The sequence below is a fragment of the Pleurodeles waltl genome, chromosome 2_1 (assembly GCF_031143425.1).
Source record: "Pleurodeles waltl isolate 20211129_DDA chromosome 2_1, aPleWal1.hap1.20221129, whole genome shotgun sequence".
Lineage (NCBI taxonomy): Eukaryota > Metazoa > Chordata > Amphibia > Caudata > Salamandridae > Pleurodeles > Pleurodeles waltl.
This window is the reverse complement of record NC_090438.1, coordinates 181,483,758-181,502,855: the sequence shown is the minus strand read 5'-3', so window position 1 is coordinate 181,502,855 and position 19,098 is coordinate 181,483,758. Positions and strand designations below refer to the sequence as shown.

At 44.4% G+C, this 19,098-nt stretch overlaps 1 protein-coding gene across 1 annotated transcript in view; it reads right to left on the bottom strand.

Moving 5' to 3' along the window:
* Positions 1 to 710: 710 nt before the first annotated feature.
* NKAP (NFKB activating protein) overlaps positions 711 to 19,098 on the bottom strand; it is a 133,055-nt gene continuing 114,667 nt past the window's right edge. Inside the window, exons 7-9 of the mRNA XM_069212167.1 lie at positions 18,020 to 18,098; positions 7,375 to 7,524; positions 711 to 6,534 (exon numbers count right to left, since the gene is read on the bottom strand). Of these exons, the coding sequence (XP_069068268.1) occupies positions 6,360 to 6,534; positions 7,375 to 7,524; positions 18,020 to 18,098 (404 nt within the window). The 3' untranslated portion in view covers positions 711 to 6,359. The remainder of the gene's footprint in view (positions 6,535 to 7,374; positions 7,525 to 18,019; positions 18,099 to 19,098) is intronic.

The window sequence follows — 19,098 nt, the reverse complement described above, 5'->3', positions numbered from 1 at the left end:
CAACATCCCCCGCCACAGCCACATCACAGCCCACCTGAGAGACCTACACTGGCTTCCCATCAACAAGAGGTTCACATTCAACCTCCTAACCCACGCCCACAAAGCACTCCACAACGCCAGACCAGCATACCTCAACAATCGTCTCACCTTCTAAACGCCGAACCGTCAGCTCCGCTGACCTCGCCAATGTCCCATGCATCCACAGGACAACAACCGGTGGCAGATCTTTCTCCTACCTCGCGGCCAAGACCTGGAACACCCTCCCCATACACCTACGGCAGACCAAGGATCTACTGACCTTCAGGAGACTCCTCAAGACCTGGGTGTTTGAGCAGTAGCAGTCCCCCGCCCCCCCCCCCCTCCTCAAGCGCCTTGAGACCCTCACGGGTGAGTAGCGTGCTCTACAAATGATTGATTGATTGACTGATTGATAATATCCTTGACAACTAAAAAGCAGATTTTCGTACCTGCAAAAGCACAGAATTGGTGCAATTTAGAAAACTCCAGAAAACATTTTTATTTTAGATTCACAATTAGGTTTTGCAGTTACCACTCTATTGCGCAGTGATGTCTTGGTGACAAGCACGCTACAAACATTCATCCATAAACCACACACCATTTTCTTGCATTCATCTACAAACTCAATTACATAGTCTCTTCAGTTTTAAAATGAAGTTTAAAGTATTTCCAAAAAGCATCATTGTAACCCATTACTTCGCATGCCAATGCAGCCCCTTTTATTTATTATAAGGTGTAAGGTTTAATTTAGACCAAACAGTAATTTGTTTTCTATCAAAAGCAAAGTATACAATAAATAGAAATTACATATAATACCTAGGTTCATTTTCTCAGATGAAACAGATCTGCTCTCTAACAGTTTTTAGACACAGACAGGACAAAGATCTTTCAGAACAATGTGGAAGGCCATACACACTTATTTAAACATTTATGCAGATAGTTATACTAAGTTACTATGTGACGATAATTGTATCTAAACATAACAAGATAAAAACACACCGCCCGCCTAGGGTCCAGGTGATGCAGCCGTTCCTCCTCATTTGTGGGGTAGGGACGAGGATGGGAGGGTAATGGATTGACCTGGTCCGCAACACCAGCTTGTCTGGGAAAAATGTTATAAACGGCGAGAGGGCATGAAGGCCCTGCAGCTTATTGCCCAGCTTTGCCAAATTGATGGCCTCCTAAAAGACTGTCTTTATGGTTAACAACTGCAACCGTAAAGGGGCTGAAATGGAGACTCCAATCAAAAACATTAAAACAAGATTTAGGTCCCACTAGGGGATAGCAAAGAAAGTGAGAGGGTACAGATTGGTCAACCCCTTAAAGAACCTCATCACAATAGGGGACTTCAGCAGGGGGAATGCTGGTTCGTGAGACAGACAGAATGTCAACAAGACAGCAAACTACCCTTTTACAATGGCCACTGCACACTCTCTGAGCTGGAGTCAGTGAAAACTGGATGAGCCCTGACAATCACATCATTGTGTGCACACCATGAAACAAAACTGTTCCATCTCCCAAAATAAACATTTTGCGGAGGGGCACAAGTTGACAGAATGAGGCCTACCACCTCTCAATCTCCAGGTATGAAGGTGAAGGCCTTGGAGACTGGGGTGCAGCACCAATCCGACTGGAAGTGAAGGTCTCCCCCTCAGCAGCAGTTAGAGCAGTGGACACAGGGAGAAGTACATAAGGACTCCATACCACACCCTCCTCGGCCAATCCAGGGAAATTAGAATGACTTAGGTCCAGAATCAGCAAATCTTCCTCTAGAACTAGAGGAATCAAAGGTACGGGGGAAAGACATAGTGCAGCTGAAATATTCACCTCAAATAAAATCCATCAGCCAAGGCTCCACTCAATGGCTACTGGAAGGTGCAAAATGGCAGGTACAGGGAATTTTCCTAAGAGGCGAATAAGTTCACCTGAGGGGGAGGAATTACCCCAGGCAGAACACTCAACTTGTGATTGGTAAGATAACGCCAGCTCAAGTTGTCGACTGTGATATTCAGACACCCCGCCAGGCAATTGCCTGTTAACAAAATCCCTTGAACATGTGCCAATGACCCTACTCTCCATTGTTTTTTCACATACCAAATCACAGTCTTATTTTTCGTCAAGATATCCGAGCGCCAGCTGAACCACCAACAGTTCTAGCAGGTTGATATGAAGCATGCTCTCCAGATGTGCTATACACTCTAGGGTATAGGAGTCCATTATTACTGTGGCCAGAGTTGAATGGCATCCCTCGGTAAAGGTTCATCTTGTTCCCACATCAAACAACATACACCGCAGCGTTGCAGCAGATGACAATGTTGACCCACAGATCTCCTCCATGTTGGAATCACTGCATACTGGTCATCACTTCAGAACCCTCATCTGCCATCATGCATGACCAGGTGGATACAGGCCGCTATCAGACTTAGCAGGCCTATGACCATTTGGACTGGAACTCTTGCACCGTGCAGGAAGGATGGAACCATCTTCTAGATGTCATGAATCCTCTGAGAAAGAGAAAAGGCAATAAGATGAGTAGTGTCCAGAAACAACACAATGAAGGCTCTAGGTAATATTTCGGTTGGTTGACTGAAAAGCCCAAATCGAACATCAGAGACACAGTTAACTGCAGAAGAAGCATCACCAAATCCGGTGACTCTGCCTTGAGCACCAGTCATCTAGATATAGGAAGATTGGAATACTCTACTGTCTAAGATGAGCCACAACCATGGCCATCACCTTGGTGAAGACTTGAGGTGCTGATGTCAACCCAAATGGAAGTACTGCAAATTGGTAATGGGTGGAACCAACCACAAAACACAGGTACATCTGGTATGACTGGAAGACCTGGATGTGTAGTAGGCATTCTTCAAGTGAAGCGGCACCATCCAGTCCCTTGCTTCCAACACCAACAGGACCTGTGCTCAGGTCAGCATCTTGAATTTCTCCTTTCTGTGGAAGAGGTTCGGGACCCAGAGGTTTAGGATCAGATGCAGACCGTCATCCCTCTTACGAACATGGAAGTATCATGAATAGCATACTTGGCCAATCTTCTGCATTGGGACTACCTTCAGCACTCCTTACAGAAGGAGTGCTTCCACTTCTTGCTGCAAGATTGAGACATGGTCTGCGGGCAGGAGGAGCCAGCGTGAAGGGTAGGGTCTACCCCTTTTGTATTATCTGAAGGACCCACTGGTCTGAAGCAACTGCCTTCTAGGTTAGTAGAAAGGAGGACATCCGATCTCCCACAAGCTCCTGGTGTGCTGCAGAAGCAAACTAAGCTTGCTTTCCTTGTGGTACAAGGGAGCAAAAGAAGGAGCCTGAATGGAGGGATCTATGGCCAGTATCCCTGGCCTGGCCTCTTTATTGTCTAACCAGAGAGTTTTGAGACTGTGTCAGAGTGGACTGATATTAGTGAAAGCTGACCCCTCTAGAGAAGCTTCAAATGAGGCAAATGTGTCCGTATTTGTGCTGAGGCTGAGGGTGTTGGAGACCTAAGGATTTAGCTGTTGCAGAGTCTGTTTTATTGCACAGTAAACGGGTGCAATCAAATAGTAAGTCCATGAGAGTGGCCCGCTCTCTGTGGAAAACCCTGACGTGCGAAGCCAAGAACAACACTGAAATGTTATTAAGAACAATACAGCATGAGCCACTGAGTCTGCAGTGTCAAGACTGGACTGTTGAGGTGCAAAGCATTCTTGCCATCTTTTATGAGTTCTGAAAAATGGGCTTTATTATCCCTGGGGGATAACCAGCTGGGCTGTATCAAGTACAACATAAGTATACCGCACTACAAGGCAAGTGGCATTCAAAGATTTTAATGCCATACTTCCGGCAGAGAAAAAAAAATCTTGCCAGAGTCTCCTGATGGTCGTATTCCTGGTCTGAGGGTAATGTAGGAAAAGTCCCAGACACCTGCCCTGGGGATGGCAGGCAGACAACTGGGCTCTCTGGGGATTGGTGGGTGGACAGAAAGGGTGAGTTTCCCGGTGCAGGCCGATAACATCTCACCACTATTCAATTCAGTGCAAGCGCTGAAGTAGGCTTCACCCAGGCTGCCAGGACTGGTTCCAATTAGGCATCATTGAAGGGGAGCAAAAGCTCTGAACTCTGGGTTGATGGCAGGGGGGCCTCCATGAGGACATTAGCATTAACATTCACAGAGGGAAGTGGCAAGTCTAGCACTCCCCAGCATTAATCATCAATGTGTAAAACGGACGTGACTTCAAGTATGGAATCCCTAATGGGAAATCAGTTTCCACTTTTGGAGAGGTATCAAGGTCGTGGACTGATAAGATGGCCGCAAATTCATTCAGCCGACCAGAGGCTTCCTCCATCCTGGAGGAGATCAGAATCAGAGCCAAATGGCTTAACTGTGGTACCTCTCTTCCTCTAATAGTCTTTGGTAATCTATTCGGGAAAGGTGCTGTGACACTGGTTTGGCTATGGGAGGGACCTTAAAGCAGCACAGTTGGAATGTAGTCCAGCGATGGTGAAGCTGATATTGTTGTTGGTGGGGGGTTGGTCCAGGAGTGGGGGAAGGGAGGGGAGTAGTGGCCTCTTATGAGGAGCCAGCCACGGCGGCAGAGATGCCTTTGGGCAGTGGTGTAGAGTATCTCTGTGCCACTGTCAAGAGGGGTATATAACCAAAAGTGGGTGCCAGAGATGCAACTCCGAAAGGCGCTGAGCAAGAAGCATGAACATGGACATGCTATGTATCCCAAAGGTGCACCATAAGGGGCCACTGCTCGGGCTCTGCACCTTTCAGAGTCCTATCTCTGGCACCCGCCGTCAGTTAGGTGCCCCCTCTTGACAATGGCACAGAGATTCTCCACACCACTGCCCAAAGGCGCACCAGAAGCGGCTGCTTCTCGGGCAAAGATACTGAAAATAGCGTTCAGAAACCCTGCTTGAGCAGACGCTAGTGCCTGAAAATCCAGGTAGGTAGGTATTAGCAATGGGGAAAGAGGTGGGGTGGCAAATCAAACTGCTGCACCGCTACTAACTGCGGCTCTGACTATGAACATCCTGTGGGAGTCAGACAGAGCCTCGGAGACTTACCCTGGAAATGCTTATGGCACTTCTTATGTTTCTTCCTTTTACTGGAGGAGTTAGAGGAAGGTGACCTCAACAGGGCCAATGAACAATGTAGTCCTCTTTTGTTGTTGCAGGACCAAGCCACGAAAAGTTTTCCTTCCTGTTCCTGGATTGCTTTGGGGTTCATGATGAAACAGGACTTGCAGGATTAGGAGTCATGATCCGATCTGAAGTACCAAGACAGACAGGGTGGGGAATGGAGATGGACATTTGCCCCTCGCAGTCCCCACAAGGCTTGAAGCCTGATTTCATTGGGTGAAGACGTAACATTGGTACTTGGATTAATTTTTTTGTGAGAAAGAATTTCGCACAAATTCTTAAAGAGTGAGCTCCAGATCCACTTTGATGGTGTGGAAAAAAGGAAACAGACGCTGTTGCACTGGGGCAGGCACTACATGGCTTCAATGACTCCTCCTATTGTCACTTCTAGCATAGACACAAAGCCAGTGCACCCTCCAGCATCATAGAGCTTTGATGTTTTCCAGATCAAGTCTGATGCCTTGGATTGCCCAACAGGGGAGTAATCTGTAGATAAAATTATCCATCAGATTGCATGATACCAATGATATGGTACACACTGCCTGCACATCTTCTCAAGTTAGTCATGTTCCAGGATGGTAAATGTCTGCCCTCAGCCCCTTAATTTATGCCTCTCCCTTTTTTGAATTTCTGTTCAGTCAATGAAGAATTTCTCAGGTTCACTTAAAAAAAAATTCAAACTACATTTGAAAGCAGGTTCGTTGATTTACTTTACTGTTTTTGTTCCATAGTTCCCCCCAATTCACATAAGTATTAATTTCACGTAAATTGTTCTTTCTTTTGAGGGAAACACAAAAAATAAAACTTTAAATAAATAATTTCTTAAAACGTCAATATTTTATCATTTTTGTTTTCTGTACAGCTCAATTACAAATAAAGCTAAATGGTGAGAGTGGAAGATCTCGAATGTCAAAGAGCCAAATTGCTCTATTTCAGACGCTTCATGGTATCTTCATTTCAAAACGTCAGACATGCCAATCCTCTTGCATATGACTAACTTACAAAATAAAAATGAATTAAATTCAGCCTTTGCACCATGTCAGCAACTCGGTTGTTGCTACCACAGTATAATAAAATAGCTAGGAAAATTGAATGAGAATGTCCACGTTAAGACAAGTTAGAAAACAATCCATGTGTAACCTGCAATGGAAAATAATACCTTTTCTGACACGTTCCCACAACTGAACACTGTACAACAAACCCAGTCCTTATTTTTCATCTTTTCCCTTTGTCTTCCTATAAACCATCTCCCTAAAGCTGGAAAGGATTTTATTTTCTCTCTTCCGCCGCTCTTCCTGGTTGAAGGATGCCAATGCTCTTTTCTCATCTGCACTGTAAATCTGGTTCTCTTTACGCAGACGTACGGCCTCCATTCGTCGATGTCTAAACGGAAATAAGATTTTTTTCCATGTAATTATTTAATGATATTAAAATTCTTGAAACATTTAAACGTTAAACTTGTCTCAATGATGGATTAGCCTCACTTGCCTACAAAATGGAATCACTCACTACCTCCTTCCTAAAACAGCTAGTTACCCATAAAGTTCTGGCCAACAAGTAAGTGATTAACATTTCTGTGTCACACATATCCAGAAGAAATTGTATATTTTCAACAGGAGGCTCTACAAGAAAATTAAATAAGAATTGGATCAATATAAAGATGCGCAACTCTACTGTTTACATGCTTTGTATTATTGATGGTAAAACAAAAGGGAAACCATGAATTCTAAAGGAAGTTGAATGGGGCCACATGTAATTCCCTTCTTAACAATTGTATTTTTCCTGATCCAACTGAGACGCTTACCTCCTCCATAGAAAAACTGTGAAGAGAATCAGTTTGCAAAGCCACACAAAATTCTGACTGCAGCTCTTCTAAGAGTGACCTGCATCATGTATGTTTTTTTATGCCTTATTGTTGGTATCTATTATAACTAGTCATCTCTTCTCGTGACATACAACACACTGATCTAGGAACGATCAACTATTCTGTCAAGTATTGTAAACAAAATCAGTAAATGGTGTGGTTCGTTGTTTTGGATGCCTCTTTATGCATAATGAGAATTGTGAATTGCTATACTGTGTGCTAATAAGATACAATGATTAAAGAAATGGAAATTGATTTGATCATCGTATACTTCTTTTTTACTGCAACATAAAAGCAACAAAGGATTTCTTCATCATAGGTCGAACAATGATTAACACTTTGGTTTTCAATTAACTTACCTGCTACCACTCATTACATAACCAGAACACTCAAACGATGCAATCTCTTCACTGGTTAATCCAATTTCTCCTCTGCGAGGGATACGCTTTCCGGCCTTCACATACTCAGCCATAGCTGCACCTTCACCTGGCAACAAGGCATGGCCATAGCTGAAAAAAAATGTTACAAAACGTACATTTAAAAGCGTATATTTAATCACTGCTTTAAATGTCTATGGAGTTGCTTGATCCCTGGGCAATCTACTATGCTTGATTTTTAGACAGCTGCCATATGGTTAGCCATTCCAAGTCAATAATGCTAACTACTACTCTCATACTAACTCACTGTTTTAAGCCAAAGGATTCCTTTCCTCTACTAACTAACTACTGGTAAAATCGAGTCACATTGTTAGGGGTCAGGTTAGGATATTGTGGTAAAGGACATGTACCTGTAACAGTTATGTAATTTAAGACTAGTATAGATTCCCCTACTGTGCACTATTTCATCATTTTGTGGTTGTGTTTAGAGAAGCATCACAATTAACATTTTTTAGGCCTCAATCAGGGGGCGAGTCTGCATTACTCATGATGACAACAATGCTAAGACCACAATGCCCGCAACTTAGCTGCTATCTTCAGATCCAACTTCTCTGATAGTTTAGTACACCCACAGACAGGACACTATCAAATTGGAGATAAAGAAGGGTAAAAAAAACTAAAAAAATAAACAGCCCTTCTCCATCAATGCATCAATGGAAAAGGTCCCCATATTCATCAGGACTTCCCTCATTCATCAGCACTGGCCCAACCCTACTCCAGTTTAGGAAACAGCTCAAGATACACCTCTTTAAAGAACACTACTTCACAAAGCAGTAACAGTCCACTTTCACTCTTAGAAACCAGCCAACCCAAAATCATATGTTGATCGTATCCTTGCCTTTTGATCCTTCCAGCTAGATTCACACTATAGTGATATCACATACATGCATGTTAATCTGCAACACTCCAAATGGGAGGTAGGAAGGTATTATGTCAAACTGAAACAGTGTCAAGCTAAGAAACTATTATTAAGAGTAGTCATTTTTTACTTTTGGAAAGTGAACCGATCATATATTCGCAAGTTGTGTACAGATTGCTAACCATAACTTTCTGCAGGAGTACTTCACTTAGTGTGTGTGGGTGTAGTTTCAGTACAGATATGTACCTTGAATATCAACACAGGAATGTTTAATAAATATGTGGACAGATGACCAGGCAACACCTCAGAAAGCTTTTAACAGAAGCAGCAGAAGAAGCTTTCTTCTTTAGCTGAATACTCTTAGCTAGTATGTTTTGTTAGCCAAAGAGTAGCATAAATGCACTTAACAAATATGTCTAACAAGGGTTTCCTTTGTAACTGGCTTCATTAACATGTGGGGAAGCCGGATGAACAAAACGTGGGTGTGTCTTCCTTATTCTTGTCTGAAATTTTAAGACAAAACATTTTCTGCTGTAGACTGCAGGTTGGGAAAATGCATTAGGATTTAATTGTTCGTTAGTGTGAAAGGATTAAACAACTCGAGACAAAAGTTGGATGACTATGTAGCAAGATTTTATTGCACTGCACCTGTAGGTAAGATTGCTCTATGGCCTCTTTGATTTCGAATACTCTTCGATGTGAAGTGATGGACACTAAGAATGTGATGTTCATTGTAAAGCATGTAGGGGAAGAGGTATGCATGGGTTCAAAAGGTAGGTTGCATTAACCATCACAGGACCTATTTAGGTTCCAAGTTGCAGAAGTGCACAGCAGTGGATCAAGTCGTTTTAAGGCCTTCTTAAACAGAAATGCAGAAACACTTACGCAAATAAATGCATATCTTAGATGCACCTCACCCAGATGTCGAAGCAATGGCGGGAAAGGTTGCACCTGCTACCCTGAAGACCGAGGCCCTACTTATGAACGCCCAAAATCCCAAATCGGTTGGTAATCCCAGCGGCAAGCTTGAAATTGGGATTACAATTGTTTGCTTATTCAACACCTGTGAGTTTTTGATAGCTAGGCACATTAAATAAATTAACGGGAGTTGGCTAGATTGTTTAACTTAAGTAAGTTCTTATTGCAGAAGTGTGTGTCTTTCACTTCACAAATGCAAATTCCAGCTGGGCTGACCAAGTGTTACTAATTCCCAATTTAAACGCGCTCCACTTGCTCACTTTCAGAACGATGAATGGGTGTTATTCACAACAGTGAAATTTAGAAAACTGAAAAAAGAGGCTAGAGTATTATTGGTGACTCATGTAGAAGCTACCGTGCTTCTGTATGTAAAGATTAAAGGAAGCCTTTCCAAATTCCATAGGACTTGGTAAAAAGGCTACAAGACAAATTCTCAACTGGCGTCAGATGTGACCTTTGGCAGGAAAAACGGAGACGCACTCAGTAAACTATCAACTTTGTGGGACAGTATAGAAGACTGGGATTGCAATAAAGCTCAACTACCTGGCAAGCAGAGGCTTCTGCAACCAGAAACCCAGTCTTCCATGTCAATTTCTCATCACTAGAGGACACAAGCTTAACAAGCTTATCATCCAAGACTGAAAACATTTAAATTTCACGCTGAAGAGGGGCAATCTGCTTGAGATATAAGTGAAAGAACCCATCAAAATGAGGTATAACCTTGTTTTAAGATAAAACTATACTCTGTCCATGATTGCCATAAGTAAGAAATTTGATGGACAGAATCTGCATGAAAAAATTTGAGTGTCAAAGAAGAAACAAAATGAACTGGGAACATTTACAAGACTAATGCTTCTCTTGAGAGCTTAGCGCCATAACCAAAGCCACTTGCTCTTACCTTGTCACCACAATGACATGGCTCCTGGATAACATCAATTTTCAAGTTAGCAGTGGATTAGTGTCTCAGGTGTAACATGTTTCCAATTTGACAATATGTGTAAACGGACAGAACGTATCCCCTTGTTAAGATGTAAGAATCTCGTTCACACTACACCGGAAGAAACAGAGAAATATGATTCTCAGTCCCCTACACCTAAACTCCTTACTGTAACAAAACAAAATGTCAAGAGTCAAATTCTATTAGGATATTTGAGATCACATGACTCATTTAATATGTTTGTGAATCTTGCAGTACCTGGAAAGGAGGGAAGACAAGGAATGTGTGCCCCAGTGAGTAAGTCCTTTCCCCACCTTTGAGGCCTGGGCCTTGCAATTTGAGTTTGCCCTCCTCGTGATAAATATATATCTCTAGAAACCCAAGAAGAAAAGATTGCTTAAACCTTTGTTGTGGAGCACTCATTCATGAGCTGCATACATACCCCTGGCCAGCTCATCAACCTTCATTTAGCCAGAAGTTAAGTGACTGGCAGATGTGTGACCACATTAAGCAATCACAGATCCTCTGCAATATGAAACCGGGCCATGCATTCTTTATCCTCTGCATTTTCTCATGATATGTTAGCATGCAGTGGTTTATGTACAGACGCGCCGCGCCCTCTTTCTGTTAACAATAACTTGAGCACTGAGAAAGCTACCTTCAGCTTCAAAATGTTTATGGTGGTGTATCTATCCTACAGCGACCAAAAACAGTTTACTGAGCAAAACGAAGCCCTCTTCCTCCACTTTAACCTTCACCCATAGGCACTCAAAAGAACTATATGTCATGGAGACCAAGGGAGTCCTGTGTAGAAAAGGAAATGCCACCCACTATTTCTCAAAACACAATCCTGTTCATGCTTGAACCCAAAAGAAAACAACACCTTGGCCTTCAAGAGTCCCTCTCATAGTCACAACATAGGGCCTGATAAATTTGGGAGGGATATATGCAAAGGTGAGCAAGCATAAGGTGAAGGAGACAGAGGGCCTGATTCAGATATTGGCGAAGGGGTTATTCCACCATAACGGTGATGGATATCCCGTCCGTCGAAATCTAAATTGCTAGAAATTGCGTCTCTAGTTGGCAGAGGTATGCACCATGTCCAAGTAGGGACCACAATGGTAGTCAGGGTAAGTCACAACACAACCTAAATTATCCTGTACTCACCCTCCAGTAGCTTGGCACAAAGCAGGCAGGCTTAACTTAGAAGGCAATGTGCGAAGTAATTGTGCAACAACTCATACAGTAACAGTAAAAAAAAAAAAAAAAAAAAAAAAACACAAAAAGTACTCCACACCAGTTTAGAAAAGTATATAATATTTATCCAAATAGAACAAGACCAAAAACGACAAAAATCCAATAAGCACAAGTCAAGATATCTATTTTTAGGTATCAATGGATGTATCTCTTTAGCGCAAAGTAACTGGGATGCGTCAAAAATAAATATACTGTGGGCCCCAGAGGAGATGAGGCATCGGAAAGTAAAACAAGGAGTCTATATTTTGGCACGCCGGTGATGATGCGTTGATTCTTTCCTTGCAGACAAGGTGATGCGTCAATTTCCGGGCACGCAGTCTTAGTTCCTTACTGCAGTGCAGGATCTAATGACAAATTGACACCAAGAGCAGATGCGTGGACAATCCAAAGGCGCTGTGATGATGAAACAGGTGCTGCATCGATCTTGCAGAAGGTATGTCAATTTTTTAGCCGCAAGACAGGCATTGCGTCTATTTTTCCAGCGCGGTGAGTTTGCTCTCTTAGCTCAAGTCTTTGATGGCCCTGAGACTTCTTAACAGGAGGCAAGCTGACAGGCCCTTGGAGATCACTTGTGGTGGGAACGCAAAGCCCTTCCAGCAGAGTCAGGGAGCAGCAGACAGAAGGGCAACAAGCAGGAGAGCAGTCCTTCCAGAAAAGCAGTCCATACTAGTCCCCTGGGCAGCACTGCAGTCCTTCTGACAGAGTTCAGTGGTAGGCCCAGATGTGTCTGATTTTAGGGTGTCACAGACACCTCCACTTCACAGGCACATGTGGGTGTATATATTCACCCACATGTGCCTGTGAAGTGGAGGATACTTCAAACAGTGGGTTTGAAATGCACCAGTTCCCCTTTCAAACCAGTCCTGTCTGCCGGGATATCTGTGGGAAGGGGTATTAGTCCTTTGTGTGGGGTCAAGCCACTACCCTTTGAAATGTAAGTTAGTGCCCCACCACCCTTCCTGCCCAGGATGGCCTATCAGTATGCAGATTAATGCAGATCCAGCTAAGTGTCCTCGGTTTACGGCTCTCTGGGTGGAATGCACAATGGGAGCTGTCAACCAGCACAGACTAGACGTAAATTGGAGACAAGCTGTAAGGCACAGAGAGCAGTACGTGCAGTGAAATGCCTGCTTTCTAAAATAGTAATTTCTAAAATGGTCATGTTAAATCCAACTTCACCAAAAAGCAGGTTTTCTCAGTACCCTTCCAACCATTCCAAACATGACAATGCCACTCCTTTCAGATCAGAAATTACCACTTAAAGGTATATAAGGGAATTCCCAATGCTGGCCTGTGAGAGGAGCAGGCTTCACAATACTGAAATAACGACTTTGGTTTTTTTTTCTCTACCAGGACATGTAAAACTTACAAAAAAGTACGTCTTGCCTTTCACTTACATAGCACCCTGTCTTATGGGCTACTAGGGCCCACCTTAGGAGTGACATATGCAATAAAAGGGGAGTTTAAGGCCTGTTTGGCAAGCAGTTTTATGGATCAAATCTGTTTATTGTTAATTTCAATTATAAACATCACATATGCAACGCATCAGACCAATACAATTGCTTTGATATACAGCATGCTCTATGCGCAGTGATAGAAAACCTAAATACAACTTCAACTTTGTTTCCTCGCGGCTGGCATGTCATACAATAATCAAGCGATCCCAGGCCTCGTTCCAATGTAATCTTGGCCCTACATGTACATCTCTACTGCACATTCACTCCCATTCGCTCAACTGAACTCCAGAACCCTCAAATAGGCCGGACATGTCAATTCTGTGAACTCCACAGACAGTATTTGTAAGAATGGTTGCCAAAGTTCCTTAAAGTCCCCACTACGCTGCTGTGAAGTCAAAGTGAGCTTTTCCATAGCGAGGATAAACCACAGCTTATGGAGCCATGATGTTACTGTCGGGATCTGGTCAGTCCCCCACATGGTTAATAGCAGCTGCAGTGCTGCATTTAAAGCCAAGGCCATCTGCCATCCTTTCAATGATCTCAGGGGGAAGTAAGAGGGTTAGGCAGGCTGAGCAAAGTGTACGCAGGAAATCTGGGGATCTGAGTATCATCGCTGTGTCAATAATGTCTATTATATTCTCCCAGTACCGATGAAGCTTAGGGCAATGCCATAGTAGGTGAACAAGTGACCCTCCACCCCTGCACCCCCTCCAACAAAGGCTGGACTTAGTGGGATCCCAAGCATGAATACTTGCTGGGGTGTAGTACCAATAGGAGGCCACTTTAGAGCTGTCTCTGTACCTGCCGCATTGTAAGCCGTGTGATGTGTCCTATAAAAGATGCTCTCCCACTCATCAGAGAGCTCCCTCTCCAGTTCCCTCTCCCACCTCAGCCGACCCTTAGTCTTAGGCGAGCGGGCCTCCCCACGCAAGAGAGCGTAAAGCTCCAAAATCACCCGCTTATCGTCCTTTTTCACTAGAATCCATTTTTCAAACGTTAACGGCCTATCTATTAATGCTCTATTGGCTGGTAGCAGGGCCCAGTGTCGTATTTGATAATACATCATCCTGTCCGCCTCGGTTAAACCATACGTCTCACTCATCTGGTCAAAGGGGATCACCCCCTGCTCATCAAAAAGGTATCCTACCCTTTTACAGCCCCCTTCATGCCAACAACACAGTACCTCCGATTGACGGCCCGGACCAAAATCGGGGTTCGCACCTAGGTGGGGGGTCATTGGGGACGGGAAAGTCGTCAAGCCCATTCTGCTGGCCACCCTGTCCCACACCTTCATCAACACTTCCGTGACCGGGGATACGTACAACCCCCGCGCTCTGTGACGGCGCCTAAGCCAGGGCTCCTTCCATATATGGGAGCCCGCCACCGCCTGATCCATGAAGCACCACTGTTTCTCGGAAGACGGACGACTCCATTCTAATAGGAAACGCAATTGTGCTGCCTGAAAGTATTGTAGAAGGCAGGGGACCGCCAATCCTCCCTCCTGCTTAGGGCGATACAACACCCGACGTGATAGCCGCGTCGCTTTTCCCTCCCAAATAAATCTTAGAATCGCTGTTTGAAGGATTGCTATCGTTCATGGCGGGGGGACAACCGGAAGTGCCTGAAACACATACAGTACGCGTGGTAGGATGGTCATCTTCACTGCCGCCACCCTACCCAACCAAGACAGTTCAAGTCTCCCCCAGGTCTCTAAGTCGCGCTGCACCTCCCGAATCAGTTTAGTGTAATTCAACGTCGCCGTACGAGCGACCGTGGACCCTAACTCAACCCCCAAGTACGGGAACTTTGAGGAAGACCATATAAAGTGGAATCGGGCCTTCAAATCTCTTTCATGCTCGGCACTGATAAACCTGCTCGCCTGCGACTTAAGCATATTCATCCGGAATCCCGAGACCGGTCCAAATTCCTCTAGTATACCCATTAGTACAGGCAGTGAGGTCGCGGGTTCCGCCAAAGTAAGAATCACGTCATCCGTGTACAATGATATGATATGCTCATCTCCCCCAAACTTCACACCCGTAATCCGAGGGTTATCCCGAAGCCGCTGCGCCATGGGCTCCAAATAAAGCGCGAACAGGAGGGGCGAAAGCGGGCACCCCTGCCGGGTCCCTCTTTGAATTGAGAATGGCAACGAGAGTGTCCCATTAACTCGGACCGCCGCCCGAGGCGCCTGATAGATACAGAGGATCCATGCCATAAAACCCGGGCCCAGCCCAAAGCGCTCTAGCACCCTGAACAGGTATGGCCAATGAACCCTATCGAACGCCTTTTCGGCATCGATAGAAAGGAAGAGCGCCTCCCTGCGTGAGCGATCAGTTTTATCCAATAGATGAAGCAGTCGCTTGGTATTATCACTACACTGCCTATGCGGTATAAATCCTGCTTGGTCGGGATCCACAAGGCCCGGCATGTAATAATTGAGACGGTGTGCCAGTATGCCAGTGAACAGTTTGGCATCAATATTCAAGAGGGAGATCGGCCTGTGTGAGGCGCACTCCTCGGGGTCCTTCCCCGGCTTCGGAATAACCACGATAGTGGCGTCCAACAAGCTAGACGTGAGAGCCCCCGTATGTCGAAAGGAATTAAAGAGTTGCACTAAAACGGATACAAGTTCCATACAGAAGGTCTTATAAAAAAAAGTGCGGAGAAACCATCGGGCCAGGTGATTTCCCGGCCTGCAAGCGCGCAATTGCTGATATGACCTCTTCCGCCCTTATAGGTTGATCTAATGAAATCACCTCCCTCTCGGTCAATGAAGTAATTGCTATACCCTCTAGATAGGCCTCTGGAGTTGAATTACCGGGCTCCTCAACCCCATATAGTTCCCGATAGAATTCCTCAAAGGCCTCCGCAATTTGGTCGCTCGTGCGCGCTTCCGCTCCCGAGGGAGAACAAACCATTTTTATCATTGAAGCCGCGCGCTGCGCTCGCAACCAATGTGCCAGTAGCTTCCCACATCTATTACTTCCTATATAGTACTTATGCTTAAGGCGAACTACAGCATACTCTGCCCTGTCCCAATCCAAGCTCCTCAACTGCTTCCTTACTTTCTCAAGCTCTCGCCATACTCTTGGTGCACCAGTGAATTTATGCAAACGCTCCAATACCATCACTCGCTGTTCTAAATCCTCTCTGAGTGGTCTCCTTGCTTTATTATCCCTAGCGGTCAGCGATATCACCTCACCACTCAGTACAGCAGCAAGCAGTTTTAAATGCCAAGCCTTGCAATGGCAGACCTGAAACATGGTTAAGGGGCTACTTATGTGGGTGGCACAATCAGTGCTGCAGGCACACTAGTAGCATTTAATTTAAAGGCCCTGGACACATCTAGTGCACTTTACTAGGGACTTACAAGCAAATTAAATATGCCAATTGGGGATGAGCCAATGTTACCATGTTTTACAGAGAGAGTACATGCACTTTAACACTGGTTAGCAGTAGTAAAGTGCTCAGAGTCCTAAAGCCATCAAAAATGAGGTCAGGAAAAGAATGGAAGGAAGACAAAGTTTGGGGTGACCGTTCAGAGAGCCATTTTCCAACATAAATCCCATTATAATCAATGGGATGTAGAAGATTTTGGCAGAGGGGATATCCATCACCATTGTGATGGAATAACCCCTCCGCCAATATCTAAATCAGGCCCTCAAGTCTTGGGAACCACCAACCTGTAGTGAGGTAGGCAAGAGCAGAAACGCTGATCCATGTACTGCAAGCATATCCATACACTATAAGTAAGGGCTCAGTTTTTCATACTGTATTCTTTGGGAGCCATTTTCAGTGCATACTCTAAGATAGTCCTAAATTTAATTCCCGGGAGACAGACAGATGACCGAAGTTGAGGATCAAACTTGCTTTATTCTTTCTATATTGGTTGAGGATTCAGTAGGAGGCGACTGACAGGCAAAGCACAACATTGTCAAAGTACTTTTTCTTATGTTATGTGTGGTGTATGCAGACAATGCCATTACTATACTGAAAGGAAGGATGGAGGATTAGACCAAAGGATTTTGCCAGTTATATTTATCAATTTGTTCATGCATTCAAATAACAGTCCTTCCATATCAGTAGTCAGAAAGGAACTGATCATTTAAGGGTATTTGTGCACGTTAACTAATGACATGCCCCTTGAACTGGTGTCTCAGCAGTTTCAGTGTTTCGAGACTATCTGTGGTCATCCTGATACGAGCCTGGAACATCTAAATGATTAGTCAGGAAAATCTGTCATTAGCATATTTGGCAGCTTGAAAGAATTGAAACTACATTAGCATACAGAAAGGAATGAGACGCTTCTAAACAGAGGTTGTCAAGCAAAGTTTATTGTTTCAGTTCCTTTTTTCAGTCATGGCAGGCACTGAACAGGAATAGGCCAGGCATTCAAGACGTCTGGTTGACTAGGTATAGAGGAATTTTGCCTACACATGCTAGTGAGAACAGTACCCATATATGCTTTCTACTTTAAGGAGAACACAGGTTTGATGCTAAGATAGACCAGAATCATCCACCTGCAATGGTAACATACTTTGTAGAAAGGTTTACACTTGTGCACTTTTTAGCTGTAGTTTGAGGCAAGGCGATGGAAAGTAAGTGAAACGGGTATACCTGGATCCTGAAAGCCCTGGGCTCCTAAATGAGAGCCACAGGGAGAAAAGGTAATCCGAGCTCCAGAAGAAAGTGGCTGAAACAACATATCTGGACCAACTCAAGTTTGTAGGCCTTCCCAGCAATCTAGAAAGCATCCACTGTTAAACCGTGGAGGAATATCAGGACTGAGCCCCATATTGGGCCTTGACAGGACCTCACTAGTGTCAACAAGAGCGTAGCCACCGTGGCAGCTTTTGTGTGTCCCAGCCTTGGGGGAGATTTCTTCACAAAGAACCGATTACAAGGAATGAAGCCTGTGAAAATTAGATCTACTTACCAGATGTTTCCTTAGGGCAGAGTAATTAAAAGAGCAAAGGAATGTTGAACTGATTTAGAAACAAAAATAAAAATATAATCTTTTGGAAGACAAATGGTTAGGACTAAAATTACTCAGATTAAGTGATAAATGCTACTTACTCCAAAGGCTTATCCTCTTGAGACTGGTGTATGACTGGCGCTTCTGGTCCAACAACATCTTCTACTTCCGTATTTATTCCTGTTCCAAAAAAAAAATACTTTAACCACTCACATCTTGGCATTTGAAATCTACTTTTTTTGGCCACACTTGTATGAAGCTGGCTCTTTATATAGAGGACAAAAAAAGAGGTATGGTGTGCAAATAGTCCAGGCAAATCCCAAAGGAACTACAGAAGCACAAATGATACCCCAAATACTCTCTTTTGTGGTAGTGTGGGCATATGAGAGGGTAGTGCGAAGCATGAAAGGCACCCACACATAGGCAGTAAGTGAGACACACACTCAATAAAGAAATCCAACACAAATTTATAAAAAGATCACAGGAACGAGACAAGCACTTTTCAAGATATAGATTTTACACTTTTTAAAAGTTGACAGAGTGCAATATTTGGGTGGGGTAATGTTATCCTATGGAGGAAAAACATGTACTGCATTTGGACTTACGGGACTGTTCTCCAGAACTTAATGTGAGTATGGGGCAGTGTCCAAGGCCATACCAAAAGATCACCTTGGGAGGCTCTGAGGCATCCGAGTAAGGTGTGTTATGGTGTTGGGTGCTCCATTCACTTCAATGGAAAACACTCCGACAGGAGGTTGCTGCAAGGTGGGACTGGAAGGTCAGTCTGGAGGAGCCTACAGGTGGGCTCAAACATTGGGGTCCTCGGAAACGTGGGGACACTGTGGGTCCACTTCTCAGGCTGTGTGGCTTGGGTGCAGTAGTGTCTTTTGGCTGTCTTTTGGGTCTGGTGCTAGAGTTAGCAGTTGGATTGGGCCTGCAGAAAAAGGCTGCAGGTGGCAAGTGGAAGACCAATTTGGTCAAACCCAGGGATGGGCTCAGCTCCTAAGGGTCTCAGGACCCCATGGGCACTGTTGACTCCCTTACACTCGGAATGTGGGGCTCGGGGGTAGAGGTGCTTTGATACGTCAGGTTGCGGTGGTCAGGGACTTGATCTGGGTCTTGGTGACCTGGTGAAGAGGAGAAACAGGCCAGTGGGGCCAGTCTACTGAACGGCCTTGTG